Source organism: Microtus oregoni, unplaced genomic scaffold (assembly GCF_018167655.1).
Source record: "Microtus oregoni isolate MIOR12 unplaced genomic scaffold, Mior012 000001F_ref0000356, whole genome shotgun sequence".
NCBI lineage: Eukaryota > Metazoa > Chordata > Mammalia > Rodentia > Cricetidae > Microtus > Microtus oregoni.
The window spans coordinates 71050771-71070888 of record NW_024543060.1 but is presented as its reverse complement, the minus strand read 5'-3'; the positions used below and the strand labels follow the sequence as shown (position 1 = coordinate 71070888).

At 39.6% G+C, this 20118-nt stretch overlaps 1 protein-coding gene across 1 annotated transcript; it reads right to left on the bottom strand.

Moving 5' to 3' along the window:
- Nucleotides 1–591: 591 nt before the first annotated feature.
- Glipr1l2 (GLIPR1 like 2) lies at nt 592–14762 on the bottom strand. The gene is made up of 6 exons (XM_041676059.1): nt 14529–14762; nt 10468–10719; nt 8483–8586; nt 6777–6862; nt 950–976; nt 592–866 (listed from the first exon to the last, which is right to left on the bottom strand). Exons 1-6 carry the CDS (start codon nt 14760–14762, stop codon nt 592–594), a joined length of 978 nt encoding a protein of 325 aa, XP_041531993.1.
- Nucleotides 14763–20118: the final 5356 nt, after the last annotated feature.

The window sequence follows — 20118 nt, the reverse complement described above, 5'->3', positions numbered from 1 at the left end:
CAGAAAGTCTTTGATGAATTACTGACCACGAAGTAGGAATTATACATTTATCTTCTAACTGTGTCAAGGAAACTGTTTCACAAATATACATAAACACCACTTTATGTTTTGATATCACATGGGAATATCACATACACTACTACTGTTAATTATAATAATAATAGTAAGAACAAGCTAATATTTATCAAATGACTATTGTAAACTTGGAGTGGTTCTAAGCACCTTATTTACATGGGTAATTTCATTAACTTAATACTTCAGATACTTGTTAACACATATAAAAAGGCTACACAGAGAGATGGAAATATAAATATTCCCTCTTTTTACCAGATACCATAAAGAACTTTTAAGTCAACCTTTTGTTGTTGTGGTTATCTGTCTTGAAGAGCTTAATATTTTCTGTGCAATGCACGCTTTCAATTCACACTGTTTGTGCTTTCCAACTTAAATTTGTTAAATAAGTGTAGAAAAATGGAAAACTATTACAGTTGAGGTTTGTATATTTTCTTCTTAAAGTTCAGCATTCTATTTTCAATGCTTTGGTTTTTTTTTTTTCTATTGGGCTTTGGCTTCTGTTAGGTGATCCTCTCTCTAGCCTTCATCTTCCTCTTCCTCTCCTTCCTCACTGGTCCTCTCCGTCTCGCCTTCTTCTTCCTTGTTTCTCATTTCCTCCTCTGTTGAGAATCTTCTACTGTCGGAGAGCATCTGCTTTTCGGCTAAGACATCTGGAAATCGAGACTGTATGACGAAGACAACGATGACGCACAGCATGAAACACGCCCCTCTCAGGAAAATGGTGAACAAGCACAGAGGATCGCACACAAGTGGGCGGGGCACTTCCCAAGGTGGGTACCAGAACTGGTAATCTGTAAATACACAAGAACTTGAAGAACACGAGATTTCATGTGGAAATGGCTAATTTGTTTAAGAAATAAAGGACAATACGTACATGTAGCTTGGTCACGATCTGCGTTACCTAGAAAGAAAAAGAGTCTGTAAAGAAATGCATACATTTTTTCCCCCTACTTCTATAAGAATATTCCCAACAGCACTGCAAACATCCTTCATGCTCTTAGACTCAAAGGCAGTGGTTCTCAACCTGGGGTCGCATATCGGATATCTTACATAGCAGATATTAGCTCAAGATTCATAACAGTAGCAAAATTAGTTATGAAGTAGTGATGGAAATAATTTTATGGCTGGGAATCACCACAACACGGGGAACTGTATTAAAGGGTCACAGCATTAGAAAGGTTGAGACCCATGGATCTAAAGTCTTTGATGTCCTGTTCTGACTAGTAGCCAAGCATACTACATTATTCTTTCTGTAGAAGCCAGCCTGGTTGGATAGAGAAACACAGAGCTAAGGAGATATGGATTCTAGGACTGACGACACCTCAAAGCATTGTGTCACCTTAGCTAAACACTTCACTTCGACCGGCTAAGGCCCCCCCCCATTTATATAATTCCAAATTAATATGGATCTACTCATTTCTCATGTAATTCTCAGTTTTCTTCATGTTTCATCTTCGTTTCTGAAACAGCAAGGTCAAGTCCACCACCTGGGATTCACTGACTTTAGTTATTTTTTTTTTTCAGTGAGATAATTACATTTGAAAGTAGACCAATTCCTTTTCTTCTGCTTAACTGGGTGGAGAGGGTCAGATCATCATTATTTTCCTTCTACTGAAAACAGATTCTTTTCTCACATAATAACCCTGATTCCAGTTTCCCCTCCCTGTACTCCTACTTCCTCCCCGCCTCCCCTCCCACCTGGAGCCACTCTCTTTCTAGACCAATCCTTCTCGACTTGCAGTGAGAGGGTCACTAGTGGGCACAGGGGGACAGCGCAGTGCCAATGAGGGCTTTGTCTTACGTTGGTAGCACCTCCACGGTGAAGTTTAGAGTTTATTTCTTAGGCTCCTGAACTCTGCTGTGCCTTCGCTGTCATTTTAGCTTCTTGGTGTTTGTCCTTCACAGTTGAAGAGGCGGCTCCTAATCAGATTATCCTTAAAAAGGAATCCTGCTCTAACTGGTGTGCAGGTTCTTTTCAGCCGCACGGGTGATGCATGTAAAGACCCGTTAGCAGAGGCAGCGATGTCACAGCGTCTTCTTCCTTGCCACTGTTCTTCATTTGTCGCCGTTAGTTTCCTTTTGTTACATTTTTCTTTTATTTTTGTATTTTGTTAAATACTTAGACAAATTAAAATTTATTTGTAGATACACTGTGTATCTGTTCTTGAAGAAAAGGTTTTAGTAATGTGGGTGAGGGAGGCTAGAAGGTGTGGTGTCTCATGGAACTGGAGTTACTGGTGGCTTTGAGCTATCTGACCACTGAGCTTCATGACCTCTGAGCTGCCTGACCACTGAGCCACCTGACTGCTGAGCCTCCTGACTACTGAAACGCATGACCACTGAAACACATGACCACTGAGCCACCTGACCGCTGAGTCACCTGACCACTGAGCCTCCTAACCACTGAGCATCCTGACCACTGATGCTCCTGATCACTGAGGCTCCTGACCATTGAGCCACCTGACCATTGAGCCTCCTGACCACTGAGCCTCCTGACTACTGAGCCTCCTGACCATTGAGCCTCCTGACCACTGAGCCTCCTGACCATTGAGCCTCCTGACCATTGAGCCTCCTGACCACTGAGCCTCCTGACCACTGAGCCTCCTGACCACTGAGCCTCCTCACTACTGAGCCTCCTGACCACTGAGCCTCCTCACTACTGAGCCTCCTAACCACTGAGCTTCCTGACCACTGAGCTTCCTGACCACTGATCTTTCTGACTACTGAGCTTCCTGACCACTGATCTTTCTGACTACTGAGCTTCCTGACCACTGAGCTTCCTGACCACTGATCTTTCTGACTACTGAGCTTCCTGACCACTGATCTTTCTGACTACTGAGCTTCCTGACCACTGATCTTTCTGACTACTGAGCTTCCTGACCACTGATCTTTCTGACTACTGAGCTTCCTGACCACTGAGCTTCCTGACCACTGATCTTTCTGACTACTGAGCTTCCTGACCACTGATCTTTCTGACTACTGAGCTTCCTGACCACTGAGGCTCAGCCACCTGACCACTGAGCCTCTTGACCACTGAGCCTCCTGACCACTGAGTCACCTGACCACTGAGCCTCCTGACCATTGAGGTTCCTGACTACTGAGGTTCCTGACCACTGATCTTCCTGACAATTGAGCAAAATGATCACTCAGCCTTTTTTAAAGCCCATGTCTATCACTTTTTAAGTCTTAATTTTGGTCCTTGGATATAAAGGATATGAACATCAAAATCTGTATCTTCTCCCATTTTATTAATTACATAATTTTTATATTTTATTTTTATTTTTTCACAATTTCATATATGCACACTGTGTTAATTATCTCTCTCTCCTTTTTCCTCTTTATTTTCTTTCTTTTGTTTTTTTGAGACAGAGTTTCCCTGTGTAACAGTTCTGGCTGTCCTGGAACTAGCTCTGTAGACCAGGCTGACCTTGAACTCACAGATATCCACCTGCCTCTGCCTCTGAAGTGTTGGGATTAAAGGTGTGCGTCACCACATCTGGCTTAATTATGCCATTTTCCATCTTGCTATTTTTTTTAACCTTCTCTTGGTAATGACAATGGTCAGTTTTCTTAAAAGTCTATTAATTATAATGTAATTCTTACAAATGTCTTTCACTGCAACTTCTCCCACCCCCACCATCTTCAGGAGTTTGTTGGGGAAGCACTCATGTGAACTGCGTACCAACAGTTCCTGCTGCTCCCAGAAAAAAAATGTTTGTCTTTAAATTGTATACAAAGTTTAGCTATGTATAGATTGTTGGTTAGCTCTCTACATGTAAAGGCAAAATAGGCCTCATTCCACTGTTTCTTTGTTCTGAACGTACAGTACGAAAGTTGAAGACAAATCGATGTTTTCCCCTTAAGTGAGAATGTCACCTTGTCAGTGTGGAATTACTGCAACACCTGTGCAAAGCCCAATCTTTACTGTAGAGCTGAAACCAGAAACAAGCATTCTACGAACGCTATCTTCTGCGTAGTTTTAGAATTTGCCATTCGTTAGAACAACTGCAATATTTGGAAGCTGTAGGAGAACTAGATCGCCTAGTTCTGAAGACATTGCTGCAACAGGAGCCTCAGTGGTTACTCAAGAAAGAGAGAATTGCTGGTTTTGTTGCCCTTTCTCTGCTCTTAGTAGCCACACAAAACCATAGGCATCACCCCCATCTTAACCAGTAATTAGTAGTAACCATTTTTGGTTAATTACTGGCTTACCTTTCCTCAGAAAGGAACATCTTTACATCCTGGATAAACTTAAAGCTGAAGAGCATTACTCTCTGGACTGCAGGTGGGCTCTTGTGTTTCTCATTGGAAAAATGTTGACGAGAGGTTGAGTCCAGGCTCTGTGTTTTGGCCCTATTGGGTGAGAAAAGGACTTGGGAGTTGTGTCTCGGGTCTTCTACCTGAAGCTTGAAAATGTCTTCCTTTGGATTTGGGATCTACAACTGCAGACACAGTCTTGAAACCCAATTGCCTTTGGACATATGTAGGACAGTGAGAGAAATAACTCAGTTCTAATGAAGACAAAACATACTTTTTTCTTCCTTCTGATTCCCAGTGGGTTGTTTTTTTTTTTTTTAAATTTTTCGAGACAGGGTCTCTCCATAGCTTTTTGGTTCCTGTCCTGGAACTAGCTCTTGTAGACCAGGCTAGCCTCAAACTCACAGAGATCCACCTGCCTCTGCCTCCCGAGTGTTGGGATTAAAGGCGTGCGCCACCACTGCCCAGTTTTCCCAGTGGTTTTTAAAGGAAAGCGGAACAGTGGAACTTAATCACTGCTTATGAACTGAACTTACAGTTGTGGTTCTAAAGAAGATGGTAGAAGCCATATTTTAACTTTTCTTGCCCATTATAGAATAAATCTATACATGTAGCATAGGATTCATGGGAGAGCATTATGATAACTCTGATGAGCAACTATCTGAAGGCAGACTGAGAGAGAACCTCAGGCTTCAAAGTGCCAATGAACTGCTGTGTCTACTGGCTTTCCCATCTCCAGTACTTCCCCACTGAAATGCAATACTTCCTCCAGCGCTGTGGACTCTCTGGTTTGGGCAGAACCCGGAAGAGGACTCTGGTTTTGGCTGAAGGAGTAGGAAACCCTAGACAAAGAACTAAGGAATGCTGAAAGCAGGAGAAAACAGTCTTCCTCAGGGAAGATTCCCTCAATTTTCTTTATCAAAATCAAGTGGCCAGTCTTGAAATCATATACATACAAGTAACATATAGACTGAGGAGACTATATTTAAGTATTTAGTAATATACACACACAAATATACATACACACACACACACACACACACACATACATATTTGTCATGACAAAGCTAATAGAGGCCATGGATTTGAGAGCGAGCAGGGGTGGATGGGGCTTGAAGGAGAAAAGGGAAAGTATAAAATAATATAATTATATTTTAATTTCAAAATAGAATAATATTAATATCCTACATAAAATTTAAGTAAGAAACAAATATTTTATAATGAACTATTCCAAGTTCTGGGATATAATTTGGTCATGAAATTTTCAACTCAAATGAGAAAGGTATGTAATAATCACCAATGACAAGACAAAACAGATATTGAAATTATTAGAAAACACCCTTCAAAGAAAAGGTCAGGCGGAAAATGTCAGCTGTATTTTAGAGAGGAACCAAATAAAATATTTAGAACCGAGAAATACAGTGACAACCGCGACGATGTAACATGGGAGGACTCAGTAACAAACTAGAAATGACAGAAGAGTCTTTGATGTTGGAGGGGTAACAGAATGACCTTTCATCTCTAAAGACTAAAAACAAATGCGCGGTGAAAAGTCACGAGCGCTTCGAGGAACCGAGTGGAAACAACACAAACTCTCCTGTCTATGTCACACACAAAGCCAGAAGGAGAGCTATGAAGTGATCTTGGCCATTCTTACAGGTGTAAGATGGAATCTCAGAGTTGTTTTATTTGTATTTCTCTGATGACTAAGGATGTTGAGCATTTCCTTAGTTGTCTTTCAGCCATTTTAGATTGATCTATTGAGAGTTCTCTGTTTAGGTCTGTACCCCATTTTTTATTGGATTATTTGCTCTTTGATGATCAATTTCTTGAGTTTTTTTTTTGTATATTTTAGAGATCAGCTCTCTATCTGATATGGGATTGGTGAAGATTTTTTTTTTCTCATTCAATAAGCTGCCATTTTGTCTTGTTAACTGTGTCCTTTGCTTTACAGAAGGTTCTCAGTTTCAGGAGGTCCCATTTATTTATTGTTGGTCTCAGTGTCTGCTACTAGTGTTATATTTAGGACATGATCTCCTATGCCCATGTGTTCAAGGTTATTCCGCACTTTCTGTTCTACGAGGTTCAGTGTAGCTGGATTTATATCGAAGTCTTTGATCCATTTGGACTTGAGTTTTGTACATGGGGATAGATATGGATCTATTTGCATCCTTCTCATGTTGACAGACCACGTGAAGTTCTTTGAGAGAGTAACTGTTAGCTCTTTTTCCTTAACCCTGAGATACCTATGTTTCCTTACAGGAAGCAATGGGGCCAAGGAGAGCAGAGAAGGCTCTGCAGGTGGAAATACCTATAGGTGCACAGTATAGCGAAAGAACAGTGACAACATTAGAGTCGGGATCAATAATAACAGGACAATAAAGTGAGTGTCAGCCACTCTGCTCTCTTACGGTCTTACATCTTACGGATTTATTTTATCTTACTGCATAGAAAGTCTGTGCATCTGTCGGCATTGTCACACCGAGAACAAACTGACCCTGCTTGATAAGGCCTCCTTGTCAGCGTTCCTCTAGAGAAAAAGTAGAAAGTAAGAAAAGACTCAGTATTTAATGCTTATTAAATTTATGTTACATTATTAATTTATGCTAATTGAACAACATTTTCCCCATATTTTACTATTTGAGGAAGATGACCTAGTTAAGAAAATAGACTCAACTTTGAGCAGATATACGGCAGAGATATTTGCATATCAGTGTTCATTGAAGCTTGATTCACAATGCTGTTAGGTGACTAACCTCGGTGTCCAATAGCGGCCACCTAATTGGGCTGCAGCCCTGATTGACAGGAAGGAGTCCAGGCCGGAACTGTGCACTGAGTGCCTATGGCTGGCAAGGCCATGGAGCTCAGAGGACAGCCTGCTGCTGTCACTTGCCTAAATCAGGGTAGTTTCTCACCGCAGTCTAAAGATTTATTCTTACACACACAGAAAAGTGCGGTTTTCACTCTTACCAAAGAAGCTTTTCTAGGCAGCAGAGACTATGATGCCTGTGCTTGGTGGTCAATATGACTCCATCCAGAATGAACTAAATCCAGAAAGGGCGGCTGCGCCTGTGACATATATATATACATATATATACACGTATATTTGTGTATATATACACATATATACGTGTATATATGTATATATACACATATATGTATATATTTATATATATATAAAATATATACATATATATATATTTTTTTGCTTGGCTTAAAGTGGGGGAATCCACTTCTAGTTCGGACCTTTGAGGTAGGGAGATGCACACCTTTGATCTGGACCCTGGGATGGGATGGGAGATGCACTCATAATCTGGACTACACTTTCTGCTGGACATGGAAAAGGGAAGCTTTTGCTTTTTGCATGCTTGCCCTCTGCTTGCTAGCATGTTCATTCATTGGCTGACATTCAGGAGGCAAATGGGAACCTTGAGTCCAACAAGCCTCAAGGAACTGAATTCTCGATGAATTCAGCTTGAAGGAGTTTGGAACAGATTGCCCCCATTGATAACGTAGTAGACACACTGATTTTTGTCTCGGAAGCCCTAAGCACTCAACCCAGCCATTATGTGGCAGAACTCATGACTTAAGAGTTGATAGCAAGGGAATGCTGTTCATAAGCACTGTGTTTGTGCTATTTAGTGTGCAGCGGTAGAAAACCAGTCCATGCGCTAAGCCCCTACTCCAGATACCACCGTGTGTGTCTGCACTAAGGGGTTACCCTGATTGCACATGCTCTCTCTGTAGTCTACGCTTTACGGAGCACCTAGAGTAATAAAAATAAAACATTCCTTACAAAGTATAAATGAGATCATGGCAGACAATTGCTTATGAGCTTCCAATGACGTTGCCGCTCCCCAAATCAATTCCAGGATCTTTAACATGGCATCGTTTTTCGGGTTTATCTACTTACACCTCCTCTTCACCTCAGCCTCTAACCATAGTTACCCCCTTCTCAGATGTGCTAAGTTCACACAACTTCAGAGAATTTTAAACATTAAATTTTGCTTATTTAGTTCTTGCTGTGTGCACGCACATACACACATAGATGGCGTGCCCTGGTGTACCTGTGGAGGTCAGAGGGTGACGCTGCGGAGCTCTTTTCAAACACACATCACAAGTAAGGATTATTGCTTTAAAAATCACTCACCCTGGTGCATAGTTGCATATGAAAAGTGCTGCAAAGTGGATATTTCCAATTCTTCGGCATGGAGTAACAGCACAACCAACTTTGTAGGAGTTGTCCCAAACAAGCTGAAATAAGCATGTCAAAGACAATGTAAAATTCATTTAGCAGTACTTACACTATACATACTATATTCCATCCACACAGACTCTTTAACCAAGAAATTCAAGCATGATCCAAAATTGCTTTTCGACCCAAGCAAAGCACTGTCATGTTCTCGGGGAGCATTTCCCAAATGTTGTTACATCAACATCCTCATAGTTTTTTATGATGGAAACAGCTGAAGAACACTGATGCAGGACAATGCTCTAAGCCAGTGGAAATCATCACTGAAGAGGCAATTTGCCAATACCCGATTAAATTGAACAGTTTTACATCTTTGGCAGTCAGGAAGAAAGATCAGAGTGAGAAGAAGAAAAGTTTGTAGAGGTGGAAGTTTCTAGCAGAAGGGAGAAAAGAGAAATAATAGGGCTACAGGCAGGAAGAAAGATGTGAGAGTAACAATGCACCAGCACCTGTCTTTCCTCTTATAGAGGAAGCTGCACCACAAAATGAAAGAAAGTATGGGCTTTCCATTAGGAAAGACCTAGAGGATATCTGTTCCCTATTACAGAGAATCAGACTCTGAATTACAAGGGGAAAGGGACTGGAATAATGAGAGACATTCCAGAAATTCTCTGTGTAATCTCAATTATTAGTAAAATTTCAAGTAAGAAGAAAGTTCTTTTGGCTCATAACTTGTGGGGAAGGGGAACCATTTCTATCTCCTACTTAATTTTTAACCAACTTATGTTGTTGTAAAATTTTAATTATTGAAGAAATATAGTGATATATTAAAGAAAAGAGACAAAAATCTAAACGAGACCACTTGCCAAGTAACATGTGTGAGGCCCTGGGGGCTATTCCCACTACTGCAAAAATAACAAGATAATATAATAAAATATAAGAGTTAAAGCAAAGTCTAGCAGGTCCAATATAAGGGACAAGAATGTCTTAGCAGCTTGAATCACAGAAGAGAAAACAGTATAGTAACAGGAAGGGGATTAAAATTATATTAAGGAGTCTAGCCTTGCTATGTATAATAAGGAGGAACTAATAAAAAAGAATGGATCAAAAATTCTTAGAAGAATTCATTTGTTAAAAAAGAGTGGAGTTCAAAGCCATAATTTCAAAATTATGTTTTAAATGGAATATGATGTAAGCTGATTGAGATCATGTCATGTTTTAAACAAATTCATGTTCATTCAAAATCTTTTTATTTTCCGACATAAACTGAGAAGAAACTGAGCAGAGTCATGTTGTTGTGAGAATATGTGGGTAAAAAGACAAGGTCTCTGTTCTCCGTGTTTTGGTTACTGTGTAAAATAACAGAAATGGGTACATAAAATTAAAGGTGATTGAGACTTTTTAGAGGGTAAGGAGGACATCTGGAGTTCTGGGCATGGGTGGTGGAAATAACACTAGAAGTCAGCCAATTAGATCTGTGGGCATTAAGACATCTTTTATGCTTGCTCATGGTCAGCAATTTGTAAACTATGTTCTTTAAGAGTCTCCCCAGCATTTCCACCATGTGCTAGTTTTGGAACAACCCCTTGATCTTCAGGTATGCAGACAACACTTATTTCTTGTATTCTTCCCATAATAGATGGAATGGCGGGGGTTTAAGACAAAGGAGTAATTTTATCATTTGAGTTTATAAATTTATTTATTTATTTATTTTGATTTTTCGAGACAGGGTTTCTCCGTAGCTTTTGGTTCCTGTCCTGGAACTAGCTCTTGTAGACCAGGCTGGCCTCGAACTCACAGAGATCCGCCTGCCTCTGCCTCCCGAGTGCTGGGATTAAAGGCGTGTGCCACCACCGCCCGGCGAGTTTATAAATTTAAAGCAGAAAACTAGGCAAAGCAATTTAGAAATCTACTAATTTAATGACAATATACAAATCGGATACCTGAATATAATGGGAACAGTTTTCGTCCTCAAGGCAAGTGTTATTTTGAAAATTATAACTTTTCTTTTCTTCATGCCAACTTCTGATGGCGATGCTTGCGGTAAATTCATTTTCAGGGCCAACCCACATGTTTTCACCGATACCATTAAACACGGGATGGGACTCGTAGGCTTTGTCTAAATGAGTATTACGCTGATACAGACATTTCTTCCCCCATGCCCTAGCCGTCCGTGATAAAGCTACATCCCAAGTCTGAAAATAAACACATACAAAAACGGGAGAAAACAAGATAGTTAAAATTCATGTTGTTTTAATGCTCTAATATTTTGTCTTGTTTTCTCTTTTGGAACAACTCTTTATTATTTACGTGTTTTCTGCTTTTTGTTTTCTGAGCAATACTTGTAGGAAAATCTTCTTTTCATGCCATTAAAAATAAAAGGACTACTTCCTAAGACAAAGGCCCATTAATAATACATCTATAACTGAAATATTCAAGTGAGAGATTAAACTATTCATTCTAATACTATCTTCTATAGTCTTTTCAGGATTATATACACTTACAGTTTGATCACAATACACGTTTTTAATATTCTGGTTTTTGTGCCTGGTAAATTAAAATATCCATCTAATAACTATTTGGTGAGCATTCACTATATATAGAATATTCTTTTCAGATATAAAATGAGAGGTCAGTGTACATTTGGTCCTCAAGATGCTGCACTTCCAGTGCTGAGGAGGCAGAGATAGGAACTGCTAGGACTTCCTGGCTTCCATTCAAGCTGAAAAAAATCCGACACTAGATTCAGGGAGACATCTCATCTTTAAGGAGTGGAGAGGAGGACACCTACTGCCCTCTGCTGGCCTCTGTTTGGGCATGCACTTGCAGGCTCACACAGAAGCATCACACATGTACGTGTGCACACACACACACACGCAAATACACACATACAAACACACACACATGCATATACACACATACAAACACACACACACTCTAGTTTGTGTCAAGCTCTTTTGACATTTTAATTTATTCATACAGCATCTTGTTGATAAATACATCCAATTGCAATCTACCTATAGCATACCTGAAACTCCTTTCCTACGAACTTTCTGACAACTTTCTCTATTCATTAAATTTTCATCGTAAAATTTCCTTTCTCATCTGGGGCAGCCAGTCATTTTACTTGAGAACACAATTACGACTTATCTCTCGAGCACCACAGAGTGAGACTATGAACTGAGAGCTATCTCCCCAGCGCCGCATATTCTACACGCCCTCCTCACTGTCCTCAGTCTCTCGTTTCACTGGTAACTCTTACTTTACAGACAGCTCGAGTTGACAATCATCAGTGGACATCTAAAACTCAACCTGCAAAAGTTTTAAGGTAAAATGTTACTAAAAAAAAGGTTTTGGAAATTAGTTTTTAGAAACATTTAAAAAATTGGACATCCTTTCAAGTTATTTTCCTATTAGTCACCTGCTGGCTGCTAGAAAAAGAGAATAAACTTTGAGCTTGGTGAGAGAAGCTGTCTCAAAAGAATTCGACTGATAGCATCCAAAGAAGACACTGTGCGATCTCCTCTGGCCTCCATATACTCACAAACAAATATGCACACGCGTATACCTGCACACGTATGTACAAACACACATATACCGCCAATGCGAAGGCTTTACAGAGTGAGAAATGAAGGTTACCTTGGATGCAGAAATCTGAAACTCATTATTCACACCCTGACTGAGAGAATTATTAAAGAATGTATTTTGATTACAGCGAAATTTAGAAATGATTTGAGTGAAACAGGAAGTCATAAAATTAGTATACACAATTACATGATTATACATTAGCAATGAACAATCTGAACAGAAAACTTGGGCACATAATTCTGTCATGATAACATTAAAAAATAATAACAACCTTAACCAAACTGAACTTTTTTTTTTAAAGATTTATTTATTATGTATACAACATTCTGCCTCCATGTATGCCCGCAAGCCAGAAGAGGGCGCCAGATCTTGTTACAGATGGTTGTGAGCCACCATATGGTTGCTGGGAATTGAACTCCGGACCTTTGGAAGAGCAGCCAGTGCTCTTAACCGCTGAGCCATCTCTCCAGCCCCCTGAACTTTTTTTTTAAAGCATAGAATGTTGCTAAAGCAAATCAAAGAAGACAGTAATGAAAAGTCTGGTTTCTATGGCTAGGGACTTGGAGACTTAACACTGAGATGCCTTCACCACACCAAACATTCTGTAAAGTAGTGTGACACCCACCAAAAGTAATGCCAACAGAGTCTTAAGGGACACTGGAAAGAATTAAAGAAAAAGTCCTGAAAGAAAATAAACTCAGAAGAGGGCTTGGCAGACTGTGGGATGAGATAAAGAGCTCCACAATAAATTTCTGCACACACACAGGAAAGTGGTTTATACACAGGCTGTCAAGACCATTTAATAGGCAAAACAAAAAACAAAACTAAACTAAACTAAACAAAAAACAAAACAACAAAAAAACCCAGTACTTTAAACTAAGTCTTGGGAAAGTTGGATATCCAAGCAAAAAGAACGGAATTAGACCCTTATAACATATCAAAAAATTAATCACAAATAGATCAAAGACCTAAATGTAAGTCCTGAAATTCTTCATTGTTGTTGTTGATTTGGAAATGTGGAGGAAAACTTAATAAATTGGATTTGGTAATGCCTTTTCTAAGCCAGTACCAAAAGCATATGCATGAAGGAAGTAGACCTCATCACAGTTTCAATACTCTGTACAGATGTTTATTTTTATTTTTACATGTATGTTTCACCTGCATGCACATACGGGCACCACCCGCATGCCTGACGCCCAAAGAAGCCCCTTGGAACTTGGGTCCCAGTAGCCTGCAGAAATCAAACCCAAGTCCTCTGCAAGAGCAGCAAGTGCTCTTAACTACCGAGCTATCTCTCCAGCCCCGCATTTAACATTTTTACTGCCAACAGATAGGCAACCCGTTGGAAGTATAGGAATGTTAAGCACACAAGATTGTCTATCCAATGGGAGAGCCGACAGCCTGTGTTCAAGGGGTGAGAGCGGGCAATGCCAAAGGAACCACTGTGCCAATCTACCTTTTAGAAAGGCTCTATGTACTTCCAGTCTTTACAACAAACACCTTTCCTGAGGGGCGTTTTCCTACCCAGATGATCGAGAGGCCCATTTAGACTGGCAGTGAGCAGTCAGAAAAGTCCTTTTCTTTTATCATAATGTGTCTTTAGATAATAATCAGTTAATCACCCTTTGGGCATTTGAGGAATCACATCTCTTCCCAAGGCTAGGTATGTCTCGGGTCCCATCCCTCTGACTAGCAAGTAGGACCCCTGGAAGTATCCAGGCTAACAAGGGGGCCAAGGCAAGCCTGTGGGAGCAAAAAGCAAACCAGTGATAAAAACAAACAAACAAAACCCCTGAAAACCTAGAAGGAAAGAAAAGGAAGAAAAAAACCTAATAAACAAGTTTTTTTTTTTTTTTTTGGTTTTTCGAGACAGGGTTACTCTGTAGCTTTGGTGCCCGTCCCGGAACTAGCTCTTTTAGACCAGGCTGGTCTCGAACTCACAGAGATCCGCCTGCCTCTGCCTCCCGAGTGCTGGGATTAGAGGCGTGCGGCACCACCGCCCGGCACAAGTTTTGTTTTTTAAAGGCAGAATTAATGGGAAAACATTTACAATGGGCAAAAGATCCAACCTTTTAATAAATTTCAAATAAAATAGGATCTGTCCTACCCCGAGCGTCTCAGTTTCTACTAGTTCAGATCCAAGGAGTCTCTCTTTGTTTTGTTACTTGGTTGGATTATTGATGAGGTTGCACCGATTCTTAATGTTTTTAGAAAAAAAAACCCAATTGCATTAAAATAGCATTTTTAAATTGTCGTCCCTTAAAATTTGCACCTCTAAGGGGTACCCCTACTTCTTCCACACTTGGGCCTATGTAAAACCAAGGAACTAATCATATTATCAGAGCGACAGTTTCCCCACGCTTTAGAGAAGGGGCCTGGGTGGTGGGAGGTTTGGGAAACAGCCTTCCGGCCTCACCATGAAGCGCAGGTTAGAGCCTGCAGGGAAGACGGAGCCTCGGATATCATTGTGGAGATCCACGTACTCATTGATAAAGTCCACATCCTCTTCATGAGGCAGGAAGTTGGCGTTCAAACCAGAGCCCATCAGTAGGAGCCACAACTCCCACAGCCACAGCTTCAGCACACCCCCTAGTGTCAGGGGACGCAAGGGAACACTCCCCACTAAAGACAAGGGCAAATGCGGCTTCATGCTCACCCACCAAAGACCAGCCAGTGCACATGCGCCAGGCCGCCCTGGTGACCTGCCAATCTACGGGTCGGCAGAGGGCTCTTAAGTGGGAAGGGAAGGAGAAGGGGGAAGTGGGTGGGGAGAAAAAAAAAATCATGATCAAGGTCTGCTTTTTGACCGAAGTCAGACTTGAGTTAAACGAGTACGTTTTTTCGCAATGCTTATTGAGCATTATCTAGAGTTCATTTTGGACACTGAACGGCGTGTCGTCGTTTCCTGGTAAGACATTAGTCTCTACCCCAAGTGTTGAGTGATTGACAAGTCCGAGATACCTTATAATTGTGTAAAGGGAAATAGTCATTCTTCACGTGTTAGGGACGAGCATCCAGCTCATTTTTTTTCTTATCTATTGAGTTGTGATTGTTTTTATTGTTGTCTCTGTTAGGGACGGAAGATTCTCTTTAAGTCTTATCCAAACATAACTATAAAGAATTGTTAAGGGGCTGGAGAGATGGCTCAGAGGTTAAGAGCATTGCCTGCTCTTCCAGAGGTCCTGAGTTCAATTCCCAGCAACCACATGGTGGCTCACAACCATCTGTAATGAGGTCTGGTGCCCTCTTCTGGCCTGCAGGCATACACACAGACAGAATATTGTATACATAATAAATAAATAAATAAAAAGAATTGTTAAAAATTATCTTTGATTCACGTGATAAAAGGCAGTAAGCCTACACAGGATGATTTTGGTTGTACCTTTATTCTTTCAGTGTATGTACCGAGGCAGCTTATTAAAGGAATGAGAAGGACCAGTATACAACACAGTCCTTCCTCTCAAATATGAATGAGGCGATTTTCTTTTTGGAAGGTGTTTTGACCCTTGCATTCACCCCGTTTGTCAGCAATATTCTCTAATGTAATAAAAACGGTTGGTGGTCAAATCCTATGATCAATTATAAAGAAAAGTGCCCATTTCCTTGGCAGCTCTGCCATTACTGGCATCTTGCTTATCTTGATAATTTTTTTTAATACTTCCCATATGTTAGAGCCATGATGCCATAAAAGCTGAACAAAGTAGGAACAAGTCTACCCAGTGCTACGAATAATTTATCAAACAGTAAATTACAATGCAGTTTGTGAATATTATTTTAAATTTATCTCATCAAATTTGTCTATCGCTATTTTAAATAGTTGGAAAATATGAATTCAGTCAGATAATAACTTTATGAAATGCTTCTCATTTGTACCTCCTCGAACAGATGGAAAGTCACCGTGTATGTGTGTGTGTGTGGGGGGGGGGGGTAGTCAAGTAATTTGCCTGAAGCAATCTTGCCACTGAATATTGAAGGTAATTTTTGGCTTTATTTAGATATTTCTTTAACAAAAAATAGGCTCTTTAAGAGGGAATTTGTAGGTGAAGAAGTACAGATGTGTCTTATGTGATCTCTGTCCTTGCTGTTTATGTGTCTGTGTGTTCGAGCACGTGTGCCATGGCGCAGGCACACATGTGTAAGTCAGATGACTTTGGGGGGGGGGTAGTTTCTCCCTTTCTGCCATTCTTTCTTTCAGGTTGCCATGCCGTGCAACAGGTACCTTGACCCGAGGAGCGACCTCACAGGCCTCTATGGTCAGTTGCCTCGGGAATTGGTGGACTGCTTTCCAGTGTGTTTGTACCCTTTGTCTTCCTGCCAGGGTTGAATGAGAATTTCTGCTTCTCTATTTGATTTGTTCCCATTTGGTGTTGTCAAGTTCTGGAGGTTTTTAATAGATGTGTGGAGTTGTTCCATTTAGTCTTCCTTTCCCTGACGATTTAGGATATAGAGTGTCTTTGAATATGCTTTCCTTCCTCTCTTATTATTGAGGCTAAGGTCTTTGGCTCATTTTTTTTCTAGCAAGTTTAGCATTAATTCTTGAGTTTGAAAGGTTATTTGCATATTTTGGATAACAGTCACTATCAAGTATGATTTTTCAGAATACTTTGTCTTTTTCTTGCTTGTCAGCAACTTGGGAGTTTTTTTTTAAATAATATTTATTTATTTATTTATTTATTATGTACACAATATTCTGTCTGTGTGTATATCTGCAGGCCAGAAGAGGGCACCAGACCTCATTACAGATGGTTATGAGCCACCATGTGGTTGCTGGGAATTGAAATCAGGACCTTTGGAAGAGCAGGCAATGCTCTTAACCACTTGAGCCATCTCTCCAGCCCCCGGGAGTTTGTTTTTTAAGCTTATCTCAGTTCTTTCTGTTATGGATCATGTCTTTGGTGTTGTGTGCAAAAATTCAATGCCTAATAGATTGAGTTTGAAAGTATTTCTTTTTGTCTTCTACAAAAGATGTAGACCACAGTTAAAATAACACTCTGTTTTGTTTGTTTGTTTGTTTTTCAAGACAAGGTCTCCCCGTGTAGCCCTGGCTGTCCTGGAACTCACTCTAGAGACCAGGTTAGCTTCAAACTCAGAGATCCAGTAGCCACTGTGTATGTACAATGGCACTCTTCAATGTTAAGTTTTACTAGTGAATTTATCTGAGCCTGTTTCTTTCTGTTCGGGTAATTAATTATTTCTTCAATTTATTTAATAAGCATATGCCTTTTCAGATTATCAGTTTTTCTTGTAGGAGTTTAACTTGACAATTAAAATTTTATAAAAATTGGAAAATTTAATTTTTTATGTTTGTTTAAGGAGAACAAACAAAGAATAAAGCTAAAAATACACAAATGTATGACTTTGTCCTCTGAATCGTAGGAGCATACTTCAACTTTGTTGACTTTTTTCTCAGTCTGTTCCACTTTCTTTTCAGTGCATGTGTGTTCACATGTGTGTGGATGTACATTTGTGGTGCATGTGCATGTTTGTTGGCCCGACATTGGCTAAGATGTCTTCCTGTGGTGTTCTCCATCTTCTATGTTGAGGTAGGGCCCTCAGTTAAACTCCTAGCTTGCTGACTGGAGTCTATCTAGTTAGCCAGCATGCTCTGAAAACCTTAGTCTCTCCATCCCACATGGTGGGAATAGGTGGACTTCCATACCGACCCTGGCACCCATGGGTGTTGAGGATCTCAACTTCACATGTGCACACACCTACTCACAGACATACACACACATGTGCATTATCAGCAAACAACCCCAATAAAAACACAACCTTAACTTCATTCCCCTGCTTCCCAATTTCTATAATACCTACTATCTATATATTCATATATTTCATATGCTATATAGATGTGTATATATATATATATATATATATATCCTTTTTGAATTGAAAAGTAGATGTTGAATTTAAATTTTAGACAAGAATGTAGAAAATGTAACGGGGAATGAAACAGATCTTGAGTTCTAATTACTCAGAAAATAGTCTTTATTGTAGTATTTAGAAATTTCTTCTGACTAGAAATAACAATTAAAGTAGTCTATAAAGAATAAAACCTAGCGTGAGAAGATGACCGGCTCTGTGCTGAGCTGCTCTCTCAGTCACGTGATCTGTCAATAAAACACAACAATTAAGAGTTCAATTTAATTTCAAAAAGCAAAAAAAACTGAAATATTTATGCTCACGTATAATTTATGGAGTTTTAATAAAAGGGAGAAAAGTTACACAAGATGAAAACATTGATTGGTTTTTCTAGCTTTTAAAATAAGGTAATCAAAACTCTTGAACTTCAAAATCAAAACTCTCAAATTTGACTGGACTTAAAACCTTGACAGTATTGCCTAACAATAGTGTCATGCCAATACATATTTTTAGAATGCCTCTTGGGTTCGAGGCATAAATATCTAAAATAGGAAAAAAGCCACAGAAAGTTAACTTTGTTTTGGCATTCTACTATGCCCAGTTTATGCTTCTGAGGAAAATTCAGTTCTTTTAGGTGAAATTTTAAATATGATTTTAATTGCTGTACTGCCCCAAACTCTTCCTTCCCACATGTAAATATTCTCCTCAGTTTTGAATTTTAACAGGACCGTGTATGTGTTAGAAATTCATTCTTTTAGTTTGCTCACTGCCCCATTCACTGAATGGAATGGGTAGAAGGAACAAAAGAGGTCAGTTCAGAATGCCTCGGACTGTGAAAATATGTACTGAGTCAGTAAAGTATAATGAGGGGCTTCTAATGACAGCTAAAATTTGTTGATGCCTTCCTTTGTTGGAGTGGGTGTGGCCTTGTTGGAGGAAGTGTGTCACTCTGGGGGTGGGCTTTGAGGGCTCATAATATGTTCAAGCCCTGCCCAATGAGACAGCTCTCTTCCTGTTGCCTTCTGACCAAGACCTATCCAGAACCATGTCTGCCTGCTTCCTCCCATGACGATAATGGACCAAACCTCTGAAAGTGTAACCTGTGACCTCAATTAAATGTTTCCTTTATAAGACTTGCTGTGGTCTTGGAGATTCTTCACAGCAATAGAAACCCTAACTAAAAAAGAGAATAAAGCAGAAAATAAAAGATAGTCATTAAAGAAATTCATTCAGTAGCTAACACATACATAATATGAACATGGTGGTTTTATAGAGATTGTTTCACAAAACTAATTTTAAAACATTGAATGATCCACATTGTATACATTGAAACCAAAATTTCAAAAGAAGGCCCCAACTTCCAGTTTTCTTTGTAGCTGTTATAACCCGGAGCCAAATTTATATACAGAGGAAGGAAGATGGAAAGTTGTGTGGCAGTTATAGCCCTTAAATTCAATGCAAGAATTATAAAGAAAATATTCATAAGTATCTAGTCATTTATTAAGGAACCTTCACAACCAAATTGGGCTTGTCATAGACAGGAAGTGATTAATTGTTGAATCACTGGCTTATCACAACCCATAGAATCTTTGAAATTTTACAGTGTGGTTGTTTTGTAGTAGAAATTCTTTGAAACATTTTCAACATTAATGTACCAATGAAAGCATAGAATTCTTTTTAAAGATGCAGGAATAAAACAACTTTAAATTAAGCATCCATTCAAGTTAAAAACTTAGCAGAAAGAGTGTTTCTTTCATCCCACAGCAGGTCAAATGAAAAACAGTCTAAAGCACAAACATATAATGTTGAAATACTGTTTTATTTAAAGTCAGGAAGAAGAGAAGGTGTCCACCATCACAGTGTAAGTTCAGTACTGTAGGGAGATGGACTGTTTATTGCTTTCAGCGAAATGAATAATGGATATAAAGATTGGAGGAATGACCAAAAGTTACGCTGATTTCTACAAGTAACAGAATTGTCGTGAATCTAAACAATATTAGAAGTGGATAAATTTGGTGACTAACTCAGAGGAGTGGTAGACTAAAATGTAAACATATTCAAGATCCGAAAAAATTAGGAAATGTAATCTAAAATATTTATAATAGCGACACATGTATTTCAGGGAGGAATCTAATTTGATCAGC

Bases quoted from the DNA above. Each gene is read 5' to 3' on its own strand.
- Glipr1l2 (XM_041676059.1), bottom strand. From the start codon at position 14,762: ATGAAGCCGCATTTGCCCTTGTCTTTAGTGGGGAGTGTTCCCTTGCGT. The intron at 6,863-8,482 runs GTGAGTGATTTT...CTTTTTCTCTAG, and splicing joins ATATGCAACTATGCACCAGG to AGGAACGCTGACAAGGAGGC. The intron at 977-6,776 runs GTAAGATAAAAT...TTTTCTTTCTAG, and splicing joins ATGCACAGACTTTCTATGCA to GTAACGCAGATCGTGACCAA.